Source organism: Salmo salar, chromosome ssa20 (assembly GCF_905237065.1).
Source record: "Salmo salar chromosome ssa20, Ssal_v3.1, whole genome shotgun sequence".
Classification (NCBI taxonomy): Eukaryota; Metazoa; Chordata; class Actinopteri; order Salmoniformes; family Salmonidae; genus Salmo; species Salmo salar.
In genome coordinates, this window is record NC_059461.1 from 35887440 (window position 1) to 35909313 (window position 21874).

General features: G+C 43.5%; 1 protein-coding gene across 1 annotated transcript in view; it reads left to right on the forward strand.

Moving 5' to 3' along the window:
• The window catches only part of slc4a5a (solute carrier family 4 member 5a), a 38561-nt gene extending 16687 nt beyond the window's left edge, over positions 1-21874 (forward strand). Inside the window, exons 7-26 of the mRNA XM_014161672.2 lie at positions 2146-2201; positions 4428-4585; positions 5296-5383; positions 5959-6113; positions 6317-6445; positions 8042-8216; positions 9598-9731; positions 9988-10168; positions 10413-10503; positions 11201-11238; positions 11840-12031; positions 13049-13162; positions 13651-13812; positions 14194-14372; positions 16665-16737; positions 17028-17096; positions 17563-17736; positions 19212-19394; positions 19528-19586; positions 21143-21874. Of these exons, the coding sequence (XP_014017147.2) occupies positions 2146-2201; positions 4428-4585; positions 5296-5383; positions 5959-6113; positions 6317-6445; positions 8042-8216; positions 9598-9731; positions 9988-10168; positions 10413-10503; positions 11201-11238; positions 11840-12031; positions 13049-13162; positions 13651-13812; positions 14194-14372; positions 16665-16737; positions 17028-17096; positions 17563-17736; positions 19212-19394; positions 19528-19586; positions 21143-21314 (2582 nt within the window). The 3' untranslated portion in view covers positions 21315-21874. The remainder of the gene's footprint in view (positions 1-2145; positions 2202-4427; positions 4586-5295; positions 5384-5958; positions 6114-6316; positions 6446-8041; positions 8217-9597; positions 9732-9987; positions 10169-10412; positions 10504-11200; positions 11239-11839; positions 12032-13048; positions 13163-13650; positions 13813-14193; positions 14373-16664; positions 16738-17027; positions 17097-17562; positions 17737-19211; positions 19395-19527; positions 19587-21142) is intronic.

A 21874-nucleotide genomic window follows, 5' to 3' on the forward strand; every position in this document is an offset into this window, starting at 1 on the left:
ACTGGCATAGGTGGCGCCAGACTGGTAACACACACCTCAGATCGAGTGCGGGGAGGAGGCACAGGACGTACTGGGCTGTGGAGGCGCACTGGAGGCCTGATGCGTGGGACCGGTACAGGTGGCACCGGGCTGCTGACACGCACCTCAGGGCGAGTGCGGAGAGGAGGCACAGGATATACTGGGCCGTGGAGGCGCACTGGAGCTCTGGAGTTTATGGCTGGCACAACCCGTCTTTGCTGGATGCTCAATCCAGCTTGACAACTGCAAGGCGCGGGCAGAGATTGCACCGGCCTGTGGGTGCGCCCTGACGACACAGTGCGCATCACCGCATAACACGGTGCTTGCCCCGTCACTTGCTCCCCACGGTAAGCACGGGGAGTTGGCTCAGGTCTCCACCCTGACTCTGCCAACCTCCCCCTGTGCCCCCCCAAAAACATTTTTGGGGGTGCCTCTCGGGCTTCCGTTGGGCTAGCTCCTCATAGCATCGCCGTTCCACTTGCTTCCACCTGCTTCCATGGCAGGGTCTTGTCCCCTGCCATTACCTCCTCCCAGGTCCAGGACGTCCTCCATTCTCTTTTCTCCCGAGCCCAGGATCCCTGCTCCTCCTGGGCATGCTGCTTGGTCCTTTTGTGGTGGGTGATTCTGTCACGGCTGTCAAAAGGATCGGACCAAAATGCAGCATGGTTGTAGTTCCACATATTTATTTAATCCGTGAAACGTCGCGATACACAAATAACTAGAATAACAAAAACAACACACCGTGATGCAGAGAGAAATAAACACTACTTAAAAGATAATCACCCACAAAACCAAGGAAGAAAAACCCCTACTTAAATATGATCTCCAATCAGAGGCAACGAGTACCAGCTGCCTCCAATTGGAGATCAACCCAAAAAACAACTACATAGAAATAGAAAAACTAGAACTAAAACATAGAAATAGAAAAACACAAAACACCCCCTGTCACGCCCTGACCTACTCTACCATAGAAAATAACCTCTTACTATGGTCAGGACGTGACATTCATTGAGAATACCATCAACACCACATGCCTTTTTGGGTTGGAGGGTTTTTATTTTGTCCTGTAGCTCATTCAAGGTAATTGGAGAATCCAGTGGGTTCTGGTAGTCTTTAATAGTTGATTCTAAGATTTGTATTTGATCATGTATATGTTTTTGCTCTTTGTTCTTTGTTAAAGAGCCAAAAATATTGGAGAAGTGGTTTACCCATTCATCCTCATTTTGGATAGATAATTCTTTGTGTTGTTGTTTTTCTCTCTGTACCTCCTCTCTCTCTCTCTCTCTCTCTCTCTCTCTCTCTCTCTCTCTGTACCTCTCTCTCTGTGTACCTCTCTCTCTCTCGCTCTCTCTGTACATCTATCGCTCTCTCTGTACCTCTCTCTCTCTGTACCTCTCTCTCCCTCTCTCTCTCTGTACCTCTCTCTCTCTTTCTCTTGCTGTACCTCTCTCTCTGAACCTCTCTCTCTCTGTACTTATCTCTCTCTCTCTCTCTCCCTCTGTACCTCTCTCATTCCCTCTCTGTACCTCTCTCTGTACCTCTCTCTCTGTACCTCTCTCACCCTCTTTCTCTCTGTAGCTCTCTCTCCCTCTCTCTCTGTACCTCTCTCTCTTTCTCTTGCTGTACCTCTCTCTCTCTGAACCTCTTTTTCTCTCTCTGTACCTCTCTCTCTCTGTACTTATCGCTCTCTCTTTCCCTCTGTACCTCTCTCATTATCTATCTGTACCTCTCTCTCTACATCTATCTCTCTGTGTACCTCTCTCTAACATTGCCAAAGCAAGATACGTTTATATCTCTATCTCTCCGTACCTCTCACTGCTTTCATCATCTCTCTAGAACCTGTTTGTCTCTCTTTCTCTCTTTCTTTCACTCTCTCTTCCTTTGACTTCTTGTATCACTTCTAAATATCCAATTATTTCCCTGTCTTTTCAGATGTGTTTAAAGCGCTAGAATACTAGACAATATATAATAATATGTACTATAATAGACAATATTTCATCGTCTTCATGGCATGAACTCATTTCAATTGAAGAAGAAGAAAAAAATTGATTTGCACATTTTTCATTGATAATTAGAACCCTCTCCATATCCTAAGCAATTGTTTACATGTACTGTGTTGTTTTGCAGGTCATGCCCAAAGTAGGAGCATGAATGACATTTCAGACACTCCGAGCACAGACCAGGTGACCCACTAATATAACATTACAACTCAGCAGGCTCAATTCAATCAAACATTATCCTTGCACAGAGAAATGACTGGTTTTACTGAATTATTTTCATAATATAATGTATTTTTATTTCATGTAGGTTAATCTAGGTTAGTTACATTACTGAAAATATCATTATCTCTAAGCAGGGATGATGTTAGTTTTCTGCAAAGCTGTTTGACTGAATTGCAACCAGAGTGTTTTTAATGCAGGAATTAATGTTTCTTATTTTGTAATGGCAATACGTGTTGGGTGTGTGTACTCCATGTGAACGCTATGATCCCTTATTGATGTCACTTGTTAAATCCACTTCAATCAGTATAGATGAAGGGAAGGAGAAGGATTTTTTAGCCTTGAGACAGTTGAGACATGGATTGTGTATGTGTGCCATTCAGAGGGTGAATGGACAAGACAAAAGATTGAACTGCCTTTGAACGGGGTATGGTAGTAGGAGCCAGGCGCACTGTTTTGTGTCAAGAACTGCAACGCTGCTGGGTTTTTCCCGCTCAGCAGTTTCCAGTGTGTATCAAACTACCCAAGGGACATCCAGCCTACTTGACACAACTGTGGGAAGCATTGGAGTCAACATGGTCCAGCATCCCTGTGGAACGCTTTCGACACCTGAAGAGTCCATGCACGATGAATTGAGGCTCTTCTGAGGGCAAAATATATTCAATATTAGGAAGGTGGTCCTAATGTTTGCTATACTGAGTGTATATGTGTGTTTGTACATGTCATATAGTGCATTAAATAACATTTAACCGGTAATCTAATGTTACTTTCTGTACATATGCTGTAGAGGATTTGGATTGCAGTTGTGTTTCATTGTTGCCAGGGGAGCCCGATGGAAACAGTGTTGTTAATTAAATCTTGGATTGTGTTTGTTTTAGTGCTCATGTCACAGAGTTATCTGGGGAGGAGGCGGGCTCACAACTCAGTGTTGTCTAAGGATGATTTAACAGTAGCATTTAAACCCAGTGAGAAATACAGCCCCTCCGTGAACACAGGAGACTTCCGTTGTAAGAGTTGTAATGCTGTGAATGATAGGTCAGGTGTATTGTGCTGAGCATTGGGTTGAAACAGTTGCCTCTGCCAAGTTTATGCCCAAATAATTGTCTTGAGATAGTGTGCTGGACAAATATGCCATGTTTAACTCAGTAGACACATCCATGAATACATCTCTGGGTACTTGACTGTTCCTGCATCTGTTTGGCTAGCGTAAAGCAGAACCAGGCTGGTTTCCAGGCTATGCCAATCTGCCTTGCTCAGGGGCAGAACAACAGATTTTTACCTTGTCAGCTTGGGGATTCGATCCAGCAACCTTTCGGTTACTGACCCAACGCTCTAACCACTATTAGTCTCTGGTTGAGTGGTTTTTACTTAACGTAGTCGTAGGGGCATGTTTGAATAAACAGTAGGTCACGTGCCAGTTTGCTAGTGATAGCCCACGTGTCGTGTGTGTCGCTGGCAATGGCCTCCATAGATAAGCTGAGATAGCCCGTGACTGTGCTAGGTTTGTCTGGGTCAGTATTGAGCTGCCGTTGGGAAAACGTGCTTCTCAGTGTCCCATCCTCGTGCCTCTGCTGCCTCACATGTAGAGACTGGGATTGGCATTGGGATTGTACGTTCATATCGGGTGAGATCGTTAGTATGTCATTTGCAGCCCACCTTCGCATGCGATCGGTCAGTTCAGGTTATACGGCCACATCTCTTTCCCACAGTCAAGCCCCAGTCTCCAATGGATGTAGTATTTTTTTTACATTCACTAAAATTGCTTTAAATGTTATGCTCAGAGACTAGTTTATTTTATCCAGCAGAAACATAAGCTGCCAGAACAGCAGTGAGGTGAAATGTAATGATATTTTCAAACAGATCAGTGAGTGGATAGATGAAAGGCCAAGGGCATTGATAGAACACAATGACAACATCATGCAGGAGAACACTATTGTATACACATATCTAATGTCTTCCCTGTCACAACTGAATCATTTATTAGTGTCATATTAGGATATTTATGTGCGTATATATGTATAAAACAAAACTAGAAACTTGAACTTGAAAATATTATGAAATTTCATATAAAAATGTTCTTGTCAGTTATGCTGACAATAAATCCAGTGTCCATACCATATATGCCCTGATATATCAACTCTCTCTGACTGTCCTTCTTACTCCTCCCTCCCTCATTCCCTCCCTCCATAGCTAAGGAATAAGTTCATGAAAAAGATCCCTAGAGATGCTGAGGCATCTAATGTTCTGGTGGGTGAAGTGGACTTCCTGGATAAGCCCTTTGTAGCCTTTGTTCGCCTGGCCCAGGCCACCACTCTGGGAGGACTGACAGAGGTTCCTGTGCCCACCAGGTAATGATCAGTCTGTCTGTCTGTCTGTCTGTCTGTCTGTCTGTCTGTCTGTCTGTCTGTCTGTCTGTCTGTCTGTCTGTCTGTCTGTCTGTCTGTCTGTCTGTCTGTCTGTCTGTCTGTCTGTCTGTCTGTCTGTCTGTCTGTCTGTCTGTCTGTCTGACACATATTACCAGAGTTGACTCTAGCATCCAGGCACGTATTACCAGGGTTGACTGTAGCATCCAGGCACGTATTACCAGGGTTGACTGTAGCATCCAGGCACGTATTACCAGGGTTGACTGTAGCATCCAGGCACGTATTACCAGGGTTGACTCTAGCATCCAGGCACGTATTACCAGGGCCAGTTCGGCTCTTTTATCCGCTACTCTTTTCTGTCTATTGGTCTAGCTGTCTGTCTGTCAGTCTGTCTGTCTATATGTCTCTTTCTCTGTGTTCTTTGTATCTGTTCTTAAGCACATATTTTGACATTTTGTGGACCCTAACCTATTCCCCACACAACCTTACCTAACCTTGGTTGACAGTAAGTTGCTCTGGATGAAAGCGCCTGCTAAAGGACTAACATGTAACAAATGTCTGACATATACGTACTAGTTGTACATAATGGCTACATCTTGCCTTGTCCATTGTATCTGTTCTTATGCCCATGCAGCACATACTGTAGACATTTTGTGAGCCATTGTTGAGGTTTCTTTTCCCCCACACTACCACAGATTCCTGTTTATTCTGTTGGGGCCCACAGGAAAAGCCAAGTCCTATAATCAGATCGGTCGAGCCATAGCTACCCTAATGGTGGATGACGTAAGTGTCTGTCAATGTTTCTTTATTTCATGAATACAGATGACATGACAGATGACATGGAAATACAGGCTTGATGGTGTGTTAACTTGAGTCAGCCAGAACTCCGCATGGTGATAATGAGGCCTTCATGGCTTCCTGTTGGTACCAGTCAGCCTCTCATTATCAAAATATCATGGATATAAATGTTTTATGTCAGACAGGCAACAGCCTGTTATTTCCCATAATAGACTGGCAGGTGTTTTGAACAGAGTCCCACCACTGTCATACATGAAGAATAGGTCCCTGGGTATGCATCCCATTACCTAATGAGGAGAGAGGTCAGAACCTTGTATCAGATACTGCAGCGCAAAGTAATAACTCTCTATCTCTCTCTCTCTCTTTCTATCTCACCCCTTCTCTCTCTCTCTATCTCACCCCTTCTTTCTCTCTCCCTCTCCCCTCTCTCTCTCTCTCTCTCTCTCTCTTTCTCTCTCACTATCCACCCCCTTCTCTCTCTCTCTCTCTCTCTCTCTCTCTCTCTCTCTCTTTCTCTCTCTCTATCTCACCCCCTTCTCTCTCTCTCTCTCTCCCCCTAGCTGTTCAGTGATGTAGCGTACAAGGCTAGAGATCGAGAGGATCTGATTGCAGGTATAGATGAGTTCCTGGATGAGGTGATCGTGCTGCCGCCCGGAGAGTGGGACCCCAAAATACGTATCGAGCCCCCTAAAAAAGTGACCTCGGCTGACAAGAGGTTGGACTCTAGTCATTTCCCCCTACTTAATAATAATACATAGTATTTTTTGATAGCGTTTTTCTAAAACCCAAAGACGCATTAATTTTCAAGAGTCAACTCTGAGACCCAGATGTGGCAGTCTTTCTCAGTATGTCTGTCATCATCACTTCCTATACCTCTCTTCTCCGCCGGTGTGTACTTCCTGTTTCCTGTGTGTACAGGAAGTCAGTGTTCTCTCTGAATGAGCTGGGTCAGCCGAACGGTGCGGCGGGAGGAGGTGGAGGCCTCGCTGAGGATGAGGAGATGCCAGTGGCTCATGAACTGGGAGAGGAGCTGGCACACACTGGGAGGTAGGCTACTGCGTGGGAACTGGGATTTACACAGTTTGCATGTATGTTAGGAGACTAGGAAGTATGATAATGTGAGAGAAACTGGGTCTGAACAGGGATAAGAGAGGAAAACTACTGAGCGAATTGAGATATGAGGTAGAGTACTAGAGTGGAATTGGAACCTTTAGCTGGCCTTTGCATAGAGCTGAGTTGCTGGGACAACCTATTAGTATTCAAGGGATATTGCATCTAAATGTGCTTTAAAATGTCCTGTCTCTTGTTAATTCACATTTGGAACATTCACTCACTCAGGAGTGATGAGTAAAGTGACTGGTCAGGCAGTCAGGATAGCCAAGATAATCGCCTCTCCATTTCTCATCGGCCCGAAATTATTGTATTAAATCATCAGCGGTTCAATTGGCCCACCCAGTCACACGGTGAAACGAACTGACTCAGTGATGCATTAAATAGATGATAAAACATTTTAAACAGAACGTGTGCAGCATCATAACCAGAGTGTCTGTGACAAGCATTTTGTAACAATTTTGGATATAAAAAGGGCTTTATAAAATATATTTGATTGATGTCTGTGGCAGATTCTGTGGTAACCAGTTTATTGTTTTTTTGTGTCTGTAGCATGTTCTGCATCATAACCAGTGTTTGTGTGTGTGTCTGTGGCAGGTTCTGTGGTAACTAGTGTGTGTGTGTGTCTGTGGCAGGCTCTGCATCATAACCAGAGTGTTTGTGTGTGTCTGCAGCAGGTTCTGTTGTAACCAGTGTGTTTGTGTCTGTGTCTGTGGCAGGTTCTGTGGTAACTAGTGTGTGTGTGTCTTTGGCAGGCTCTGCATCATAACCAGAGTGTTTGTGTGTGTCTGCAGCAGGTTCTGTTGTAACCAGTGTGTTTGTGTCTGTGTCTGTGGCAGGTTCTGTGGTAACTAGTGTGTGTGTGTCTGTGGCAGGCTCTGCATCATAACCAGAGTGTTTGTGTGTGTCTGCAGCAGGTTCTGTTGTAACCAGTGTGTTTGTGTCTGTGTCTGTGGCAGGTTCTGTGGTAACTAGTGTGTCTGTGTCTGTGGTAGGTTCTGTTGTAACCAGAGTGTTTGTGTCTGTGGCAGGTTCTGTGGTAACCATTTTGTTGTTTTTTGTGTCTGTAGCATGCTCTGCATCATAAGCAGAGTGTTTGTGTCTGTGCCTGTGGCAGGTTCTGTGGTAACTAGTGTGTTTGTGTTTGTGTCTGTGGCAGGTTCTGTTGTAACCACAGTGTTTGTGTCTGTGCCTGTGGCAGGTTTTGTGGTAACCAGAGTGTTTGTGTCTGTGCCTGTGGCAGGTTCTGTTGTAACCAGAGTGTTTGTGTCTGTGCCTGTGGCAGGTTCTGTTGTAACCACAGTGTTTGTGTCTGTGCCTGTGGCAGGTTCTGTGGTAACCAGAGTGTTTGTGTCTGTGCCTGTGGCAGGTTCTGTGGTAACCAGAGTGTTTGTGTCTGTGCCTGTGGCAGGTTCTGTTGTAACCAGAGTGTTTGTGTCTGTGCCTGTGGCAGGTTCTGTGGTAACCAGTGTGTCCGTTTATTTGTCAGTGTCTGTGGTAAGTTCTGCATCATAACCAGAGTGTCTATGGCAGGTTCTGTGGAGGTCTGTTTCTTGACATCAAGAGAAAAATACCCTGGTTGCTTAGTGACTTCTATGAAGGCTTTCACATCCAGTCCATCTCTGCTGTGCTGTTCATCTACCTGGGCTGCATCACCAACGCCATCACCTTCGGAGGCCTGCTGGGAGACGCCACAGACAACTACCAGGTTGGGCTGATTTAGCCTGAAATCCAGAACCATTCCATCCCTTATACGCCGTGTCATATGCCAATATGTTTGGCATATCACAAAGTACAATGAATGGAATGTTAGCACAAACAGACTGGGACCCAGGGTAGGGCCAATTAATTCATATCCTAATTTTCTGAGTCGATGATTTGCAAAATGAGGCAAAACAAATAAATGTATGGTAGTTAACTTACTATAGCAGGTAATTGGGGGGGAGGGATAGAGATAGAGAGAGATGGATTTAGTTCAGTCACTGGCCCTATCCATCACATACATACAGTATATGGACCAGTGACTGAACTAAATCCATTTGTTCATCTCTTTCTCTCTCTCTCTCTGTCAATTCAATTCCGAGGGCTTTATTGGCATGGGAAACATACAGTAGGTTTACATTTCCAAAGCAAGTAAAATAGATAATAAATAAAAGTGAAATTAACAATACAAAAACATTACACTCACAAGTTTCAAAGGAATAAACACATTTCAAATGTCATATTATGGCAATGTACAGTGTTATAATGATGTGCAAATAGTTAATGTAAATAAACATAAATATGGGTTGTATTTACAATGGTGTTTGTTCTTCACTGGTTGCCCTTTTCTTGTGGCAACAGGTCACGAAATCTTGCTGCTGTGATGACACACTGTTATTTCACCCAGTAGATATGGGAGTTTATCAAAATTGGATTTGTTTTGGAATTCTTTGTGGGTCTGTGTAATCAGAGGGAAATATGTGGTTATATATTTGGCAGGAGGTTAGTAAGTGCAGCTCAGTTTCCACATAGCCTGTTTTCTCTTGAGAGCCAGGTCTGCCTACAGCGGCCTCTCTCAATGGCAAGGCCATGCTCACTGAGTCTGTACATAGTCAAAGCTTTCCTTAATTTTGGGTCAGTCACAGTGGTCAGGTATTCTGCCAATGTGTACTCTCTGTTTATGGCTAATTCCAGTTTGTTCTGTTTTTTGGTAAATTCTTTACAGCGTGTCAAGTAATTATATATATTTTTTTCTCATGATTTGGTTGGGTCTAATTGTGTTGCTTTTGCTGTCCTGGGGCTCTGTGGGGTCTGTTTGTGTTTGTGAACAGAGCCCCATGACCAGCTTGCTTAGGGAACTCTTCTCTAGGTTAATCTCTCTGTAGGTGATGGCTTTATTAGGGAAGGTTTGGGAATCGCTTCCTTTTAGATGGTTGTAGAATTTAACTCTATCTCTCTTTCTCACTTTCTCTCTCTCGCTCTCTCTCTCTTTCTGTCTCCTTTTCTCTCTCACACTACCCTCTCCACCACCTGCTCTTTCTGTCTCCTTTTCTCTCTCTCACACTACCCTCTCCCCCACCTGCCCTCTCTCTCTTTCTCTGTTTCAGGGTGTGATGGAGAGTTTCCTGGGCACAGCGTTGTCAGGAACAGTATTCTGTCTGTTTAGTGGTCAGCCCCTCATCATCCTCAGCTCTACTGGACCTATCCTCATCTTTGAGAAACTGCTCTTCGAATTCAGCAAGTGAGCGAGCTCAACCCCACCCCAGTTCACAATCAGACACTGTAGCCTATATGTAGTATTTGAATACATATGGTTCCTCCTCTTGATTTGATGAGAATTCAAGCAACACGCACATCAGACATTTATATGAATGGCACAATGGTGAGATAAGATTTGATGTGTCTTATTGGAGAGTGTGCATCCATTCCATCTTCATAAAAAGACTGTCCTGCCTTCCACGTTCTGCCCCTATATCAATAATGTTCTTATTTATAAGGAACAATGGTATAGACTACATGGAGCTGCGTCTGTGGATCGGGATCCACTCCTGTTTGCAGTGCTTCCTCCTGGTCGCCACGGACGCCAGCTACATCATCAAGTACATGACCCGTTTCACAGAGGAGGGCTTCTCCAGCCTCATCTCCTTCATCTTCATCTCTGACGCCATCAAGAAGATGGTGGGTCACACACATGCATGCACGCGGACGCGCACACACACACGCAGGCGAGTGCACATGTACTCATGCAGGCACAGACACACACACACACACACACGCGCACACACACACACACACACACACACACACACACACACACACACACACACACACACACACACACACACACACACACACACACACACACACACACACACACACACACACACACACACTTAACTGTTGATATAATATGTTGCTACAGATGGGCTCCTTCAAATACTACCCCATCAACACTGACTTCAAGCCAGACTACGTCACCGCCTACAAGTGCGAGTGCCTGGCCCCAGACCCCAGTGAGTCCATCTTTGTCTGTATAAAATATTACTGAAGTGCAGAGTCCCCAGCAGAGGATATAAGGGTTGTTAAAGGGTTGAAGAGTGTTATGATGAGGTTATCAGGACCTAGTAGCCTGGGTGTCAGTCTGTTTCCACTCTCTCATTACAGCTCCTTATGGAATTGTCTCGTCAAACATGTCAAACGTTTGACAGGGATAGAAATGGCAATAGCACAAACAAATGTGGGTATAAACAGGACCTGGCTACTGCCAAGGGGTTTGGGGACACCAAGATAATAGAATGGTTTGGTAATATAAGGATGTATTATACCTTTATGCCTGTCTGGAGACGTTTATTGCATTGCGAAATCTTATATTGCAAATGTTATGAGAATTCACTGAAGATACTTGACTACTGTAACTGATTTGTCTCACGTTTGTTTTTGCTGCACACAAATGGCTGCTGTCTGATGCGAGTGAGTAGCACTTCCTGTGTATGCATGAGCTTTAACTAGCTACTCTTTCTCTCTGTTTAAAGTCTCAAAGTCTACCTGTTAAAATCTTGTTTCATTTTGTATTTCTCTTGTCCCCTGACTCTGCGGTCATCTCGTCTTCCCTCTCTACATCTCAATTTCTCCTTCATTACCCTCATCTCTCTGTCTCTTTCTCCCTTCTTCTAACTTAAACAGTGGCTTCAATGATCTTCAATGGTTTAGTGCCAGTGCCAACTGATAACACCTCTAGTCTCTTTGGAGTAAGTTGTTGTTTTTATTCTGTGTATTTTGTCATGTATTTTTAAGGAGATGTTAGAACTGGTGTTATGTTGGAAACACAACACACCCTTCTGAATACCCATTAGGCCTTAAGGGCTTCTCAATATTTCATTTTTTGACACAACAGACTTCCTAGTTGTTGTTTGTTTGAACTCAAACTTGAATGATAGTACTTAAAAAACAGGAGTATGACACTTATCCAAGTGGGAACTATTTGTTAAAAGAGTCTGTTCATTTTCTTTTTGAGTCTGTTCATTTTCTTTTTTTGACTCCCTTTTGTTCTCCTGCACTTTCTTCCCTGTTATTTTCTTTCTTTCTTTCTTTCTTTCTTTCTTTCTTTCTTTCTTTCTTTCTTTCTTTCTTTCTTTCTTTCTTTCTTTCTTTCTTTCTTTCTTTCTTTCTTTCTTTCTTTCTTTCTTTCTTTCTTTCTTTCTTTCTCTCTTTCTCTCTTTCTCTATCTCTCCCGACAAATCCTCACATCCATGCCAATCGTTTTCTCTACACATCACCTTTTTCTTCCACCTGTAAAACTGTGTCCCCCTCCCTGCCCCCCTACACCCCTCTCTCCCTCTCTCCTACCAGTTAAACATCACAGGCCTGGACTGGAGCCAGCTCAGTAAGAAGGAGTGTGTGAAGTACGGAGGCTCTCTGGTGGGCAACACCTGTAAGTACGTCCCTGACCTGGCCCTCATGTCCTTCATTCTGTTCTTCGGGACCTACTCCATGACCGTCTCCCTCAAGAAGTTCAAGTTCAGTCGCTACTTCCCCACCAAGGTGAGACCAGAACGAACTGAAGAGGGGCTGGATCTTTACACAGTGACATACAGGCTGCATCACAATTGGCAGCCTAATGCAGCCACAGTTTCATATTTTTCAAGACAGATAGTCTGTTCCAGGGGTCGGTAACAAGTGGCCGACGGGCCAAAACCCTCCTGCAAGTGATTTTAAAAAAGACTTAAAAAAGACTAAAATCACCAGGAATTCAGCAGAAAATGTGTTTCATTTAACAAATCTGTTCAAAAGAAAGACATGTGATTGTATTTAAAAACTACATTGAGACACAATCCATTTTTTTTGTCTTAGTTGTGGTCAATTTTCAGTATACCAATTATTATAATTATGTTCCGCCCCCACGACCATCCGCTCCGACAAAAATCTGATATGTTCAAAACTCTCCAGCCAGTGGAAAATACACATTCCTGTGGTGATTTAGTATAAATGTTCATAGAGATTGGGTGGAAATAAGAGCAATGACCAAAACATGTTTATATCCAAACCTTTGTATACCATTGTCTCCCCCAACTCCCCCTCCATGTTTTTGCTCCTGCTCTCTCTCTCTCGCTCTCTCTCTCTCTGTCTCTCTCTCTCTCTGTCTGTGTGTGTGTGTGTCAAACAGTGAACAATGTTCCCTCCCTGATCCTCAATGTACGTACCGGATCCCCTGGTGACCTGAAACTGCATGTTCCTCACAATATTCTATTCCACCTATGTTACAGTTTATGATTTTCAATGCATTTGAGATGTTTTTAATGTGTTTGTGTCTCTGCATTTGTTGTTCTTTGAGAGATGATTTGTTTCACACTAGACTTGTTTTGTATTTTTTGCTTTGCTTTGTTCTATGTGTCTGTCTGCATCTGTGTGTCTGTGTCTCTCTCTGTCTCTGTCTCTGTGTTTGTGTCTCTGTCTCTGTCACTATGTCTGTCTCTGTCACTGTGTCTGTCTGTGTCTCTGTCTGTCGGTTGCTCTGTCTGTTGCTCTGTCTGTTGCTCTGTCTTTGGCTTCTGTAAACAGCTGCGGAAGCTCATCAGTGACTTCTCCATCTTCATGGCCATTATGACCTTTGTCGGTCTGGACAGGTTAATTGGGCTCAAAACCCCCAAGCTCATCGTTCCCACAGAGTTTAAGGTAAAGAAACAGGTTTAAAATATTAGTCATGTTCCTGACCATACCCTGGGCATAAACCTATAGTGAATGTAGAAAAAATTTATGAACACCTTCTCATTCCATGACAAAGACTGACCAGGTTATTCCAGGTGAAAGCTATGATCCCTTATTGATGTCACTTGTTAAATCCACTTCAATCAGTGTAGATGAAGGGTGGGAGACAATGCCTTTGAACAGGGTATGGTAGTATGTAGACGCCAGGCGCACCGGTTTCTGTCAGAATTGCATTGCTGCTGTGGTTTTCACGCTCAACAGTTTCCCCTGTGTATCAAGAATGGTCCACCACCCAAAGGACATCCAGCCGACCTGGGAAGCACTGGAGTCAACATGGGCCAACATCCCAACGAATTGAGGCTGTTTTGGGGACAAAAGGGGTGTGTACATGTTTGTGTTTGTCCTTTAATCAAGGAATGGTCACTCTGACACTGCCCCTTACTGACTCCCTTTAGCCCACACGTCCAGACCGGGGTTGGATAGTGCTGCCGTTTGGGAAGAACCCATGGTGGGTGTATTTGGCCAGCTTTGTCCCTGCTCTCCTGGTCACCATCCTCATCTTCATGGACCAGCAGATCAGTGCTGTCATTGTCAACCGGAAGGAGAACAAACTGAGGGTAGTTGGATGTTTTTATTGATTTATTTAACCTTTAATTATCCAGAAAGTCCCATTGAGGTTAGGAGACCTCTTTCACAAGGGAGACCTTGATGTGCTGTATTAAATACACAGCCAGCCTGTTATAGTGAAGACATTGATAACTAGTTTAACCTCAGCTTTTGGAGAACACAATGGGCCTCAGACATGTTGTTTGCAATGATGAGTCATTTATATTGGAGATAAGACATACCTGTAGTAGTAAAATCTAGTTCCTAGACCCTTAATTGGGCTCTGGTGTCACGTTAGGGCCTACAGTACATACTTAATAGGACAGTTACCTCAATGACATCCTGCAGTGTGAATTCATGTCCTGCTCTACTCTGTGTGTCCCTTCCTGCAGAAAGGGTGTGGCTACCACCTGGACCTGTTCTGGGTGGGGGTGTTGATGGCTGCCTGCTCCTTCTTGGGCCTGCCCTGGTACGTGGCCGCCACTGTCATCTCCATCGCCCACATTGATTCACTGAAGATGGAGAGTGAGTCCAGCGCCCCTGGGGAGCAGCCTCAGTTCCTGGGTGTCAGGTGAGGGAGCACAGAGAAGAGAAAATAGAGTGTGACTATAGACCAGTAGTATTCAAACTTTTTCAACTGGGACCCCATTTTTTCTGTCAGAATTTCTGGGGACCCCATTTTTTTTCCGCAATAGTTTCTCGCAACCCCAACCCACCCCAAATCTAATGGCACAACCTTAAAATCAGTACATTTCAATTTTTACATCAACAAATAACCTTCAATTCATTAAATGTTTATCTCTTATCAAAATTAAAAGAAACCAATAAATACATTACGCAATAACATTTTATTTTTCAAGATATCTTTCTCAAAAACGTTTGTTCCCTGGGTCGCAACCCTGATTTTTAATACCACTTCTATAGAGGATATACAGGACAGTACAGTCCAGGCAGAGCTTGTCTCTTGTGGAAAGGTTTGCTGGTAGTCATTCTCTCTCTCTCTATATATATATATCTATATCTCTCTCTCTCTCTCTCTCTCTCTCTCTCTCTCTCTCTCTCTCTATATATATATATCTATATATCGCTCTCTCTCTCTCTCTCTATATATATATATATATATATATATATATATATATATATATATATATACACTGCTCAAAAAAATAAAGGGAACACTTAAACAACACAATGTAACTCCAAGTCAATCACACTTCTGTGAATTCAAACTGTCCACTTAGGAAGCAACACTGATTGACAATAAATGTCACATGCTGTTGTGCAAATAGAATAGACCACAGGTGGAAATTATAGGCAATTAGCAAGACACCACCAATAAAGGAGTGGTTCTGCAGGTGGTAACCACAGACCACTTCTCAGTTCCTATGCTTCCTGGCTGATGTTTTGGTCACTTTTGAATGCTGGCGGTGCTTTCACTCTAGTGGTAGCATGAGACGGAGTCTACAACCCACACAAGTGGCTCAGGTAGTGCAGCTCATCCAGGATGGCACATCAATGCGAGCTGTGGCAAGAAGGTTTGCTGTGTCTGTCAGCGTAGTGTCCAGAGCATGGAGGCGCTACCAGGAGACAGGCCAGTACATCAGGAGATGTGGAGGAGGCCGTAGGAGGGCAACAACCCAGCAGCAGGACCGCTACCTCCGCCTTTGTGCAAGGAGGAGCAGGAGGAGCACTGCCAGAGCCCTGCAAATGACCTCCAGCAGGCCACAAATGTCTATGTGTCTGCTCAAACGGTCAGAAACAGACTCAATGAGGGTGGTATGAGGGCCTGACGTCCACAGGTGGGGGTTGTGCTTACAGCCCAACACCGTGCAGGACGTTTGGCATTTGCCAGAGAACACCAAGATTGGCAAATTCGCCACTGGCACCCTGTGCTCTTCACAGATGAAAGCAGGTTCACACTGAGCACATGTGACAGACGTGACAGAGTCTGGAGACGCCGTGGAGAACGTTCTGCTGCCTGCAACATCCTCCAGCATGACCGGTTTGGCGGTGGGTCAGTCATGGTGTGGGGTGGCATTTCTTTGGGGGGCCGCACAGCCCTCCATGTGCTCGCCAGAGGTAGCCTGACTGCCATTAGGTACCGAGATGAGATCCTCAGACCCCTTGTGAGACCATATGCTGGTGCGGTTGGCCCTGGGTTCCTCCTAATGCAAGACAATGCTAGACCTCATGTGGCTGGAGTGTGTCACCAGTTCCTGCAAGAGGAAGGCATTAATGCTATGGACTGGCCCGCCCGTTCCCCAGACCTGAATCCAATTGAGCGCATCTGGGACATCATGTCTCGCTCCATCCACCAACGCCACGTTGCACCACAGACTGTCCAGGAGTTGGCGGATGCTTTAGTCCTGGTCTGGGAGGAGATCCCTCAGGAGACCATCCGCCACCTCATCAGGAGCATGCCCAGGCGTTGTAGGGAGGTCATACAGGCACGTGGAGGCCACACACACTACTGAGCCTCATTTTGACTTGTTTTAAGGACATTACATCAAAGTTGGATCAGCCTGTAGTGTGGTTTTCCACTTTAATTTTGAGTGTGAGTCCAAATCCAGACCTCCATGGGTTGATAAATTGGATTTCCATTGATTATTTTTGTGTGATTTTGTTGTCAGCACATTCAACTACGTAAAGAAAAAATTAGTTAATAATAAGATTATTTCTTTCAATCAGATCTAGGATGTGTTGTTTAAGTGTTCCCTTTATTTTTTGGAGCAGTATATATATATCTATATCTCTCTCTCTCTCCATATATATCTCTCTCTATATATATCACTCTCTCTCTCTCTCTCTCTATATATATATATATATATATATATATATAACTCTCTCTCTCTCTAATGTACAGGGAGCAGAGACTGACAGGGATTCTGGTGTTTGTTCTCACTGGAGTCTCCATCTTCTTGGCTCCCATTCTGCAGGTCAGTAAAATATGATCATTTCCTCCAACCTAAACTAGGCTTATTGATGAAAGATAACAGTGGTTAGTGGCCCAAATGGCACCCTATTCCCTATACTGTGCACTACCTTTGACCAGAGACTTATGGAACCTGGTCAAAAGTAGTGCACTGAATAAGGAATATGGTGCAATTTTGGGTGCAATCAGTGTGTTTTCTATACCAACACATGCCATTACAAGGGATCAACAGGATTATGTGTTGATGTTGTCTATGTAGTTTAATTGTGTGTTCTCCCTCTGGTCCACTCACAGTTCATACCCATGCCAGTGCTCTATGGTGTGTTTCTCTACATGGGCGTGGCATCTCTCAGTGGCATTCAGGTACGTAGAGACCAGAAAACACAGTCGACAACCGGTGGTTCTGTGTCAAATCAAAGTCTCATGGTATGGGCTTCTTAGCACGGCATGTATTTCAAATGTCATCACATTCTCTGTGGTGCGGTTATTTTCCTTCTGAGAATGTGTGTGTCTGGAGGGTAGGTAACTATGTATTCTAGCAGCATCTAAGCCGCAATTGGAGATGCATTTTGATCAGGGTGTGTGTGTGTGTGTGTGTGTGTGTGTGTGTGTGTGTGTGTGTGTGTGTGTGTGTGTGTGTGTGTGTGTGTGTGTGTGTGTGTGTGTGTGTGTGTGTGTGTGTGTGTGTGTTCTCATTATGTCTCCCCTGCTAGGCTGCTCAGAGCACGGCTAGGGTCTCACTGTGTGTGTGTGTGTGTGTGTGTGTGTGTGTGTGTGTGTGTGTGTGTGTGTGTGTTCTCATTATGTCTCCCCTGTCACTCCTCTGTAGTTCTGGGAGAGGATCAAGTTGTACATGATGCCGTCCAAGTACCAACCAGACTTCCCTTTCCTGCGTCACGTGCCTCTGAGGAGGGTCCACCTCTTCACCCTGGTCCAGATCATCTGTCTGGCTGTCCTCTGGGTGCTCAAGTCCACCGTCCTCGCCATCCTCTTCCCTGTCATGGTATTATTCATGACTCACTTTTGAATGGAACAAGTATTAATGCAGGGGTGTCAGACTCGTTCCATGGAGGGCAGAGTATCTGTTGTTTTTTACTATTTCCTTTCAATTTGTGTCTAATTAAGACCTAGAAAAGCAGGTGAGGGAAGTTCTTACTAAATTAATTACCTTAACTGATCAATCAGGAACATGGGAGGAGCGAAAACTTGCATACACTTGGCCCTCCATCAAATTAGTTTGACCCATGCATTAATGCATAAAAAAAGTATTACTTAGATGTATTACCAACAGTCCTAATGGCCGTGTTTTGGGATACATTCAAGCACCCATCAACATACAAATGATAGGATGTAAATGTTGGTTACTTATGAAGTAATGTTGGTTACTTATGAATTAATGTTGGTTACTTATGAAGTAAATGATGGTTACTTATGAAGTAAATGTTGGTTACATATGATGTAAATGTTGGTTACTTATGAAGTAATGTTGGTTACTTATGAAGTAATGTTGGTTACTTATGAAGTAATGTTGGTTACTTATGAAGTAAATGTTGGTTACTTATGATGTAAATGTTGATTACTTATGAAGTAAATGTTGGTTACATATGATGTAAATGTTGGTTACTTATGAAGTAATGTTGGTTACTTATGAAGTAATGTTGGTTACTTATGAAGTAAATGTTGGTTACTTATGATGTAAATGTTGATTACTTATGAAGTAAATGTTGGTTACATATGATGTAAATGTTGGTTACTTATGAAGTAATGTTGGTTACTTATGAAGTAATGTTGGTTACTTATGAAGTAATGTTGGTTACTTATGAAGTAATGTTGGTTACTTATGAAGTAAATGTTGGTTACTTATGATGTAAATGTTGATTACTTATGATGCAAATGTTGGTTACTTATGAAGTAAATGTTGGTTACTTATGAAGTAAATGTTGGTTACTTATGATGCAAATGCTGGTTACTTATAATGTAAATGTTGGTTACTTATGATGTAAATGTTGGCTACTTATGATGTAAATGCTGGTTAATTATGATGTAAATGTTGGTTACTTATGATGTAAATGTTGGTTACTTATGATGCAAATGATGGTTACTTATGAAGTAAATGTTGGTTACATATGATGTAAATGTTGGTTACTTAAAATGCAAATGTTAATTACTTATGACGTAAATGTTGGTTACTTATGAAGTAAATGTTGGTTACTTATGAAGTAAATGTTGGTTACTTATGAAGTAAATGTTGGTTACTTATGAAGTAAATGTTGGTTACTTATGAAGTTATGTTGGTTACTTATGAAGTAATGTTGGTTACTTATGAAGTTATGTTGGTTACTTATGAAGTAATGTTGGTTACTTATGAAGTTATGTTGGTTACTTATGAAGAGTTTTACATGTATCTTCTTTCCTGTTGATGTTATTTTCTTGTCACAGAAGTTGAGGATAGTGATAATTTGCTTGTGCGGCCATCAGATCCTGGGGTTGCTGGTGGTGCGTAAGATGTTGGACATGGTGTTCTCTCAACACGACCTGGCCTGGATAGATGATATCCTGCCTGGGAAAGACAAGAAAAAGGAGAAGAAGAAGAAAGGTGATAAAGATGACACGAAGAAGAAAGACAAGAAGAAAGGGAGATCAGACGACAGCGAAGACGAGGTGAGAAATGTTAGGTTTTACTGCCACCAACTGGCTGGTTTAGAGAAAAACAATCCTTGCTGAATAATTAATTTCTGATGGCTGTGTTTTGTGTGTGTTTGTTTTGTGTGTGTGTGCATGTGTTTATATGCAGGAGAAGTACCACGCGTACTCCAACTGCTCGCCCAGCTCTGAGTCTGACGTGGACCGCAGGTACTGTGTGCTCAAACTACACGTCCCCTACAGTGACCTCCTTCAGCCCGTTGACGCCCAGTCACAGTGGGCTGCTCACTGCCAGCCAGGCAAATACTTCCCCTGATTCATAGATTACATAAACATGAAACATCAGCCTGGCAGATATAAGCAGACATACAGAAACATGCACACACATGCACGCACACACACACGCACGCACGCACGCACACACACACACACACACACACACACACAGCATCCATAATTCCACACATAATTTCTCACAGACACAGTATTCCATTGTGTTCAGCCAAGGCTGGGCTGAAGTATAAGCTATATCTCAGAGAATATGCCTTCATACCCTTCTCTCCATGCACTTTAATGCAATGCAGATGTTATTTTGGGTTTTGCTAAGCAGCCCTTGCTGCTATTTTCCCTGCACTCCTATGCGTTATGAAAACTAGCTATGTGAGTTGTGTAATTTTGTGTCAATGTGTCTCACATGCATGTGCATAATTCCAACACACTAGTCATACACTATCTCCTATGTATTCTTACTTCCTACTTTTAAGGCACTGGCTTGGTTTATATTCTGTAGAAATGTGTGGCATATTTGAATAGATGAATAAAAGTTTGACATTCTATCTGTATGTAGCAGATAGCAGTATTTGAGAGTGAACAGTGTTTGGTGCACTGTGACCTCATACCACATGCATCAGGCCTTTCTCAGAGTTTTGGTTGTTTCTTTTTCCTCCATGTGTTGTTGTATGTACCCAATAGTCTGGTAGTCTATCGATGGGTCCCATTCACAAACACTACTGTTTTGTTCTTAGTTGTGTCTTCATCCCATATAGTTGAATATTCCTCTCCCCTCTATCCTTGTAGTCATGTTATCTGCGTGTTGTCTTTGACTCCTTATGTCAAATAGAAACTATGATCAAATTCATGTCTGCATTGCTTTTAAGGAAGCATGGTTCAGCAGTATACAGTAGGCCTACATATTTGCAAATTTTTTTTTTGAAGAATGTGAAACTAAGAGTGGGGAAACTGCAACATGGGGAGAAACTTTGTTTCTTTTACTGTTAGTTTCACATCACAAACTGTGCATTGCATTCCTCCCCACATCTCACATTCCCCATAGGCTGAGAACGACACCACAGAAAGGCTTGGAACACTACGGCATCAAGAACAGACATCAATTACAGTTGACAGCTAGTCTAACTCTCTGTCATGTTGTTTCACATTAATTTGCCCAACCTGTCCTCTAGTCTAATTCACTCTCTGGTACTCTCTGGCACCAGCTCCAGATGACATCTCACTACTGACCCCCCCTGTCTAGCCCAAGGTTACCTTCCCCCTCGCCTGTCTCCAGTCCCCCTCCCTTCTGTGTTTCTTTCACTGTGTATGTCATATATGTCATTTAGCAGACTCTTTTATCCAAAGCGACTTACAATAGTGCATGTATACATTTTCGTATGGCTGGCCCCAGCGAGAATCGAACCCATCTGAACCACACAGGACATACATACAGGTATGTATGATATGTATGATAACTGGGACTTGCCGTTCCTCAGCATCACCCTGCATCTGAAGATCTCCTGCCCCTCGTCCCCGGCGGTGCCTATGGCCCACGGCCGTGGCATGGCCTTCCCCGTGCCCCAGGTGAAGATCGAGATGGAGTCGGACTACGACACAGACACTGACCACCCCCGCCACAGGGACATGAGCAGCGAAACAACGCTGTAGGCACTGACTACTGTGTGACAGAGCAGTGGTATACGTGGGTCGAATGCGGACGCTCTACAGTACATAGCTTTAGAGCGCTGACCCACTCACACACTAAGACTCTTCTAGAATGCCTGCAGAGGACAGTGCAAGGTGTCATGGACTAACAGCTGACAGCATATGACACCTAATGTAAAGAAATTAGATGCTGGGAATACATGTACATGGAATAACTTAGCTTGAATGTACAGTACATTTATACTTGATCTGATTCCTCATATAGCTGTCCATTTTGATGTGTCCGAAGTCCAAGCAACAGCTTCTGCTTTTAACCTAGGAGGCACTTTGCTGTCTTAAACTGTCATGGATATCTCTGTTGAGAACATGTTGACTGTATAAGCTTCAGGACACGCGTAGCTTTAGAAACAACGTAGAGGGGTATAGGAGAAAGGGGGAGTGAAGGATCTCCTCTGTATGTGCTGTATATAAGAATATATTTTATGTCAAGATATTTATATTTCTATAAATATATACAGTACCAGTTAAAAGGTTGGACACACCTACTCATTAAAGGGTTTTTC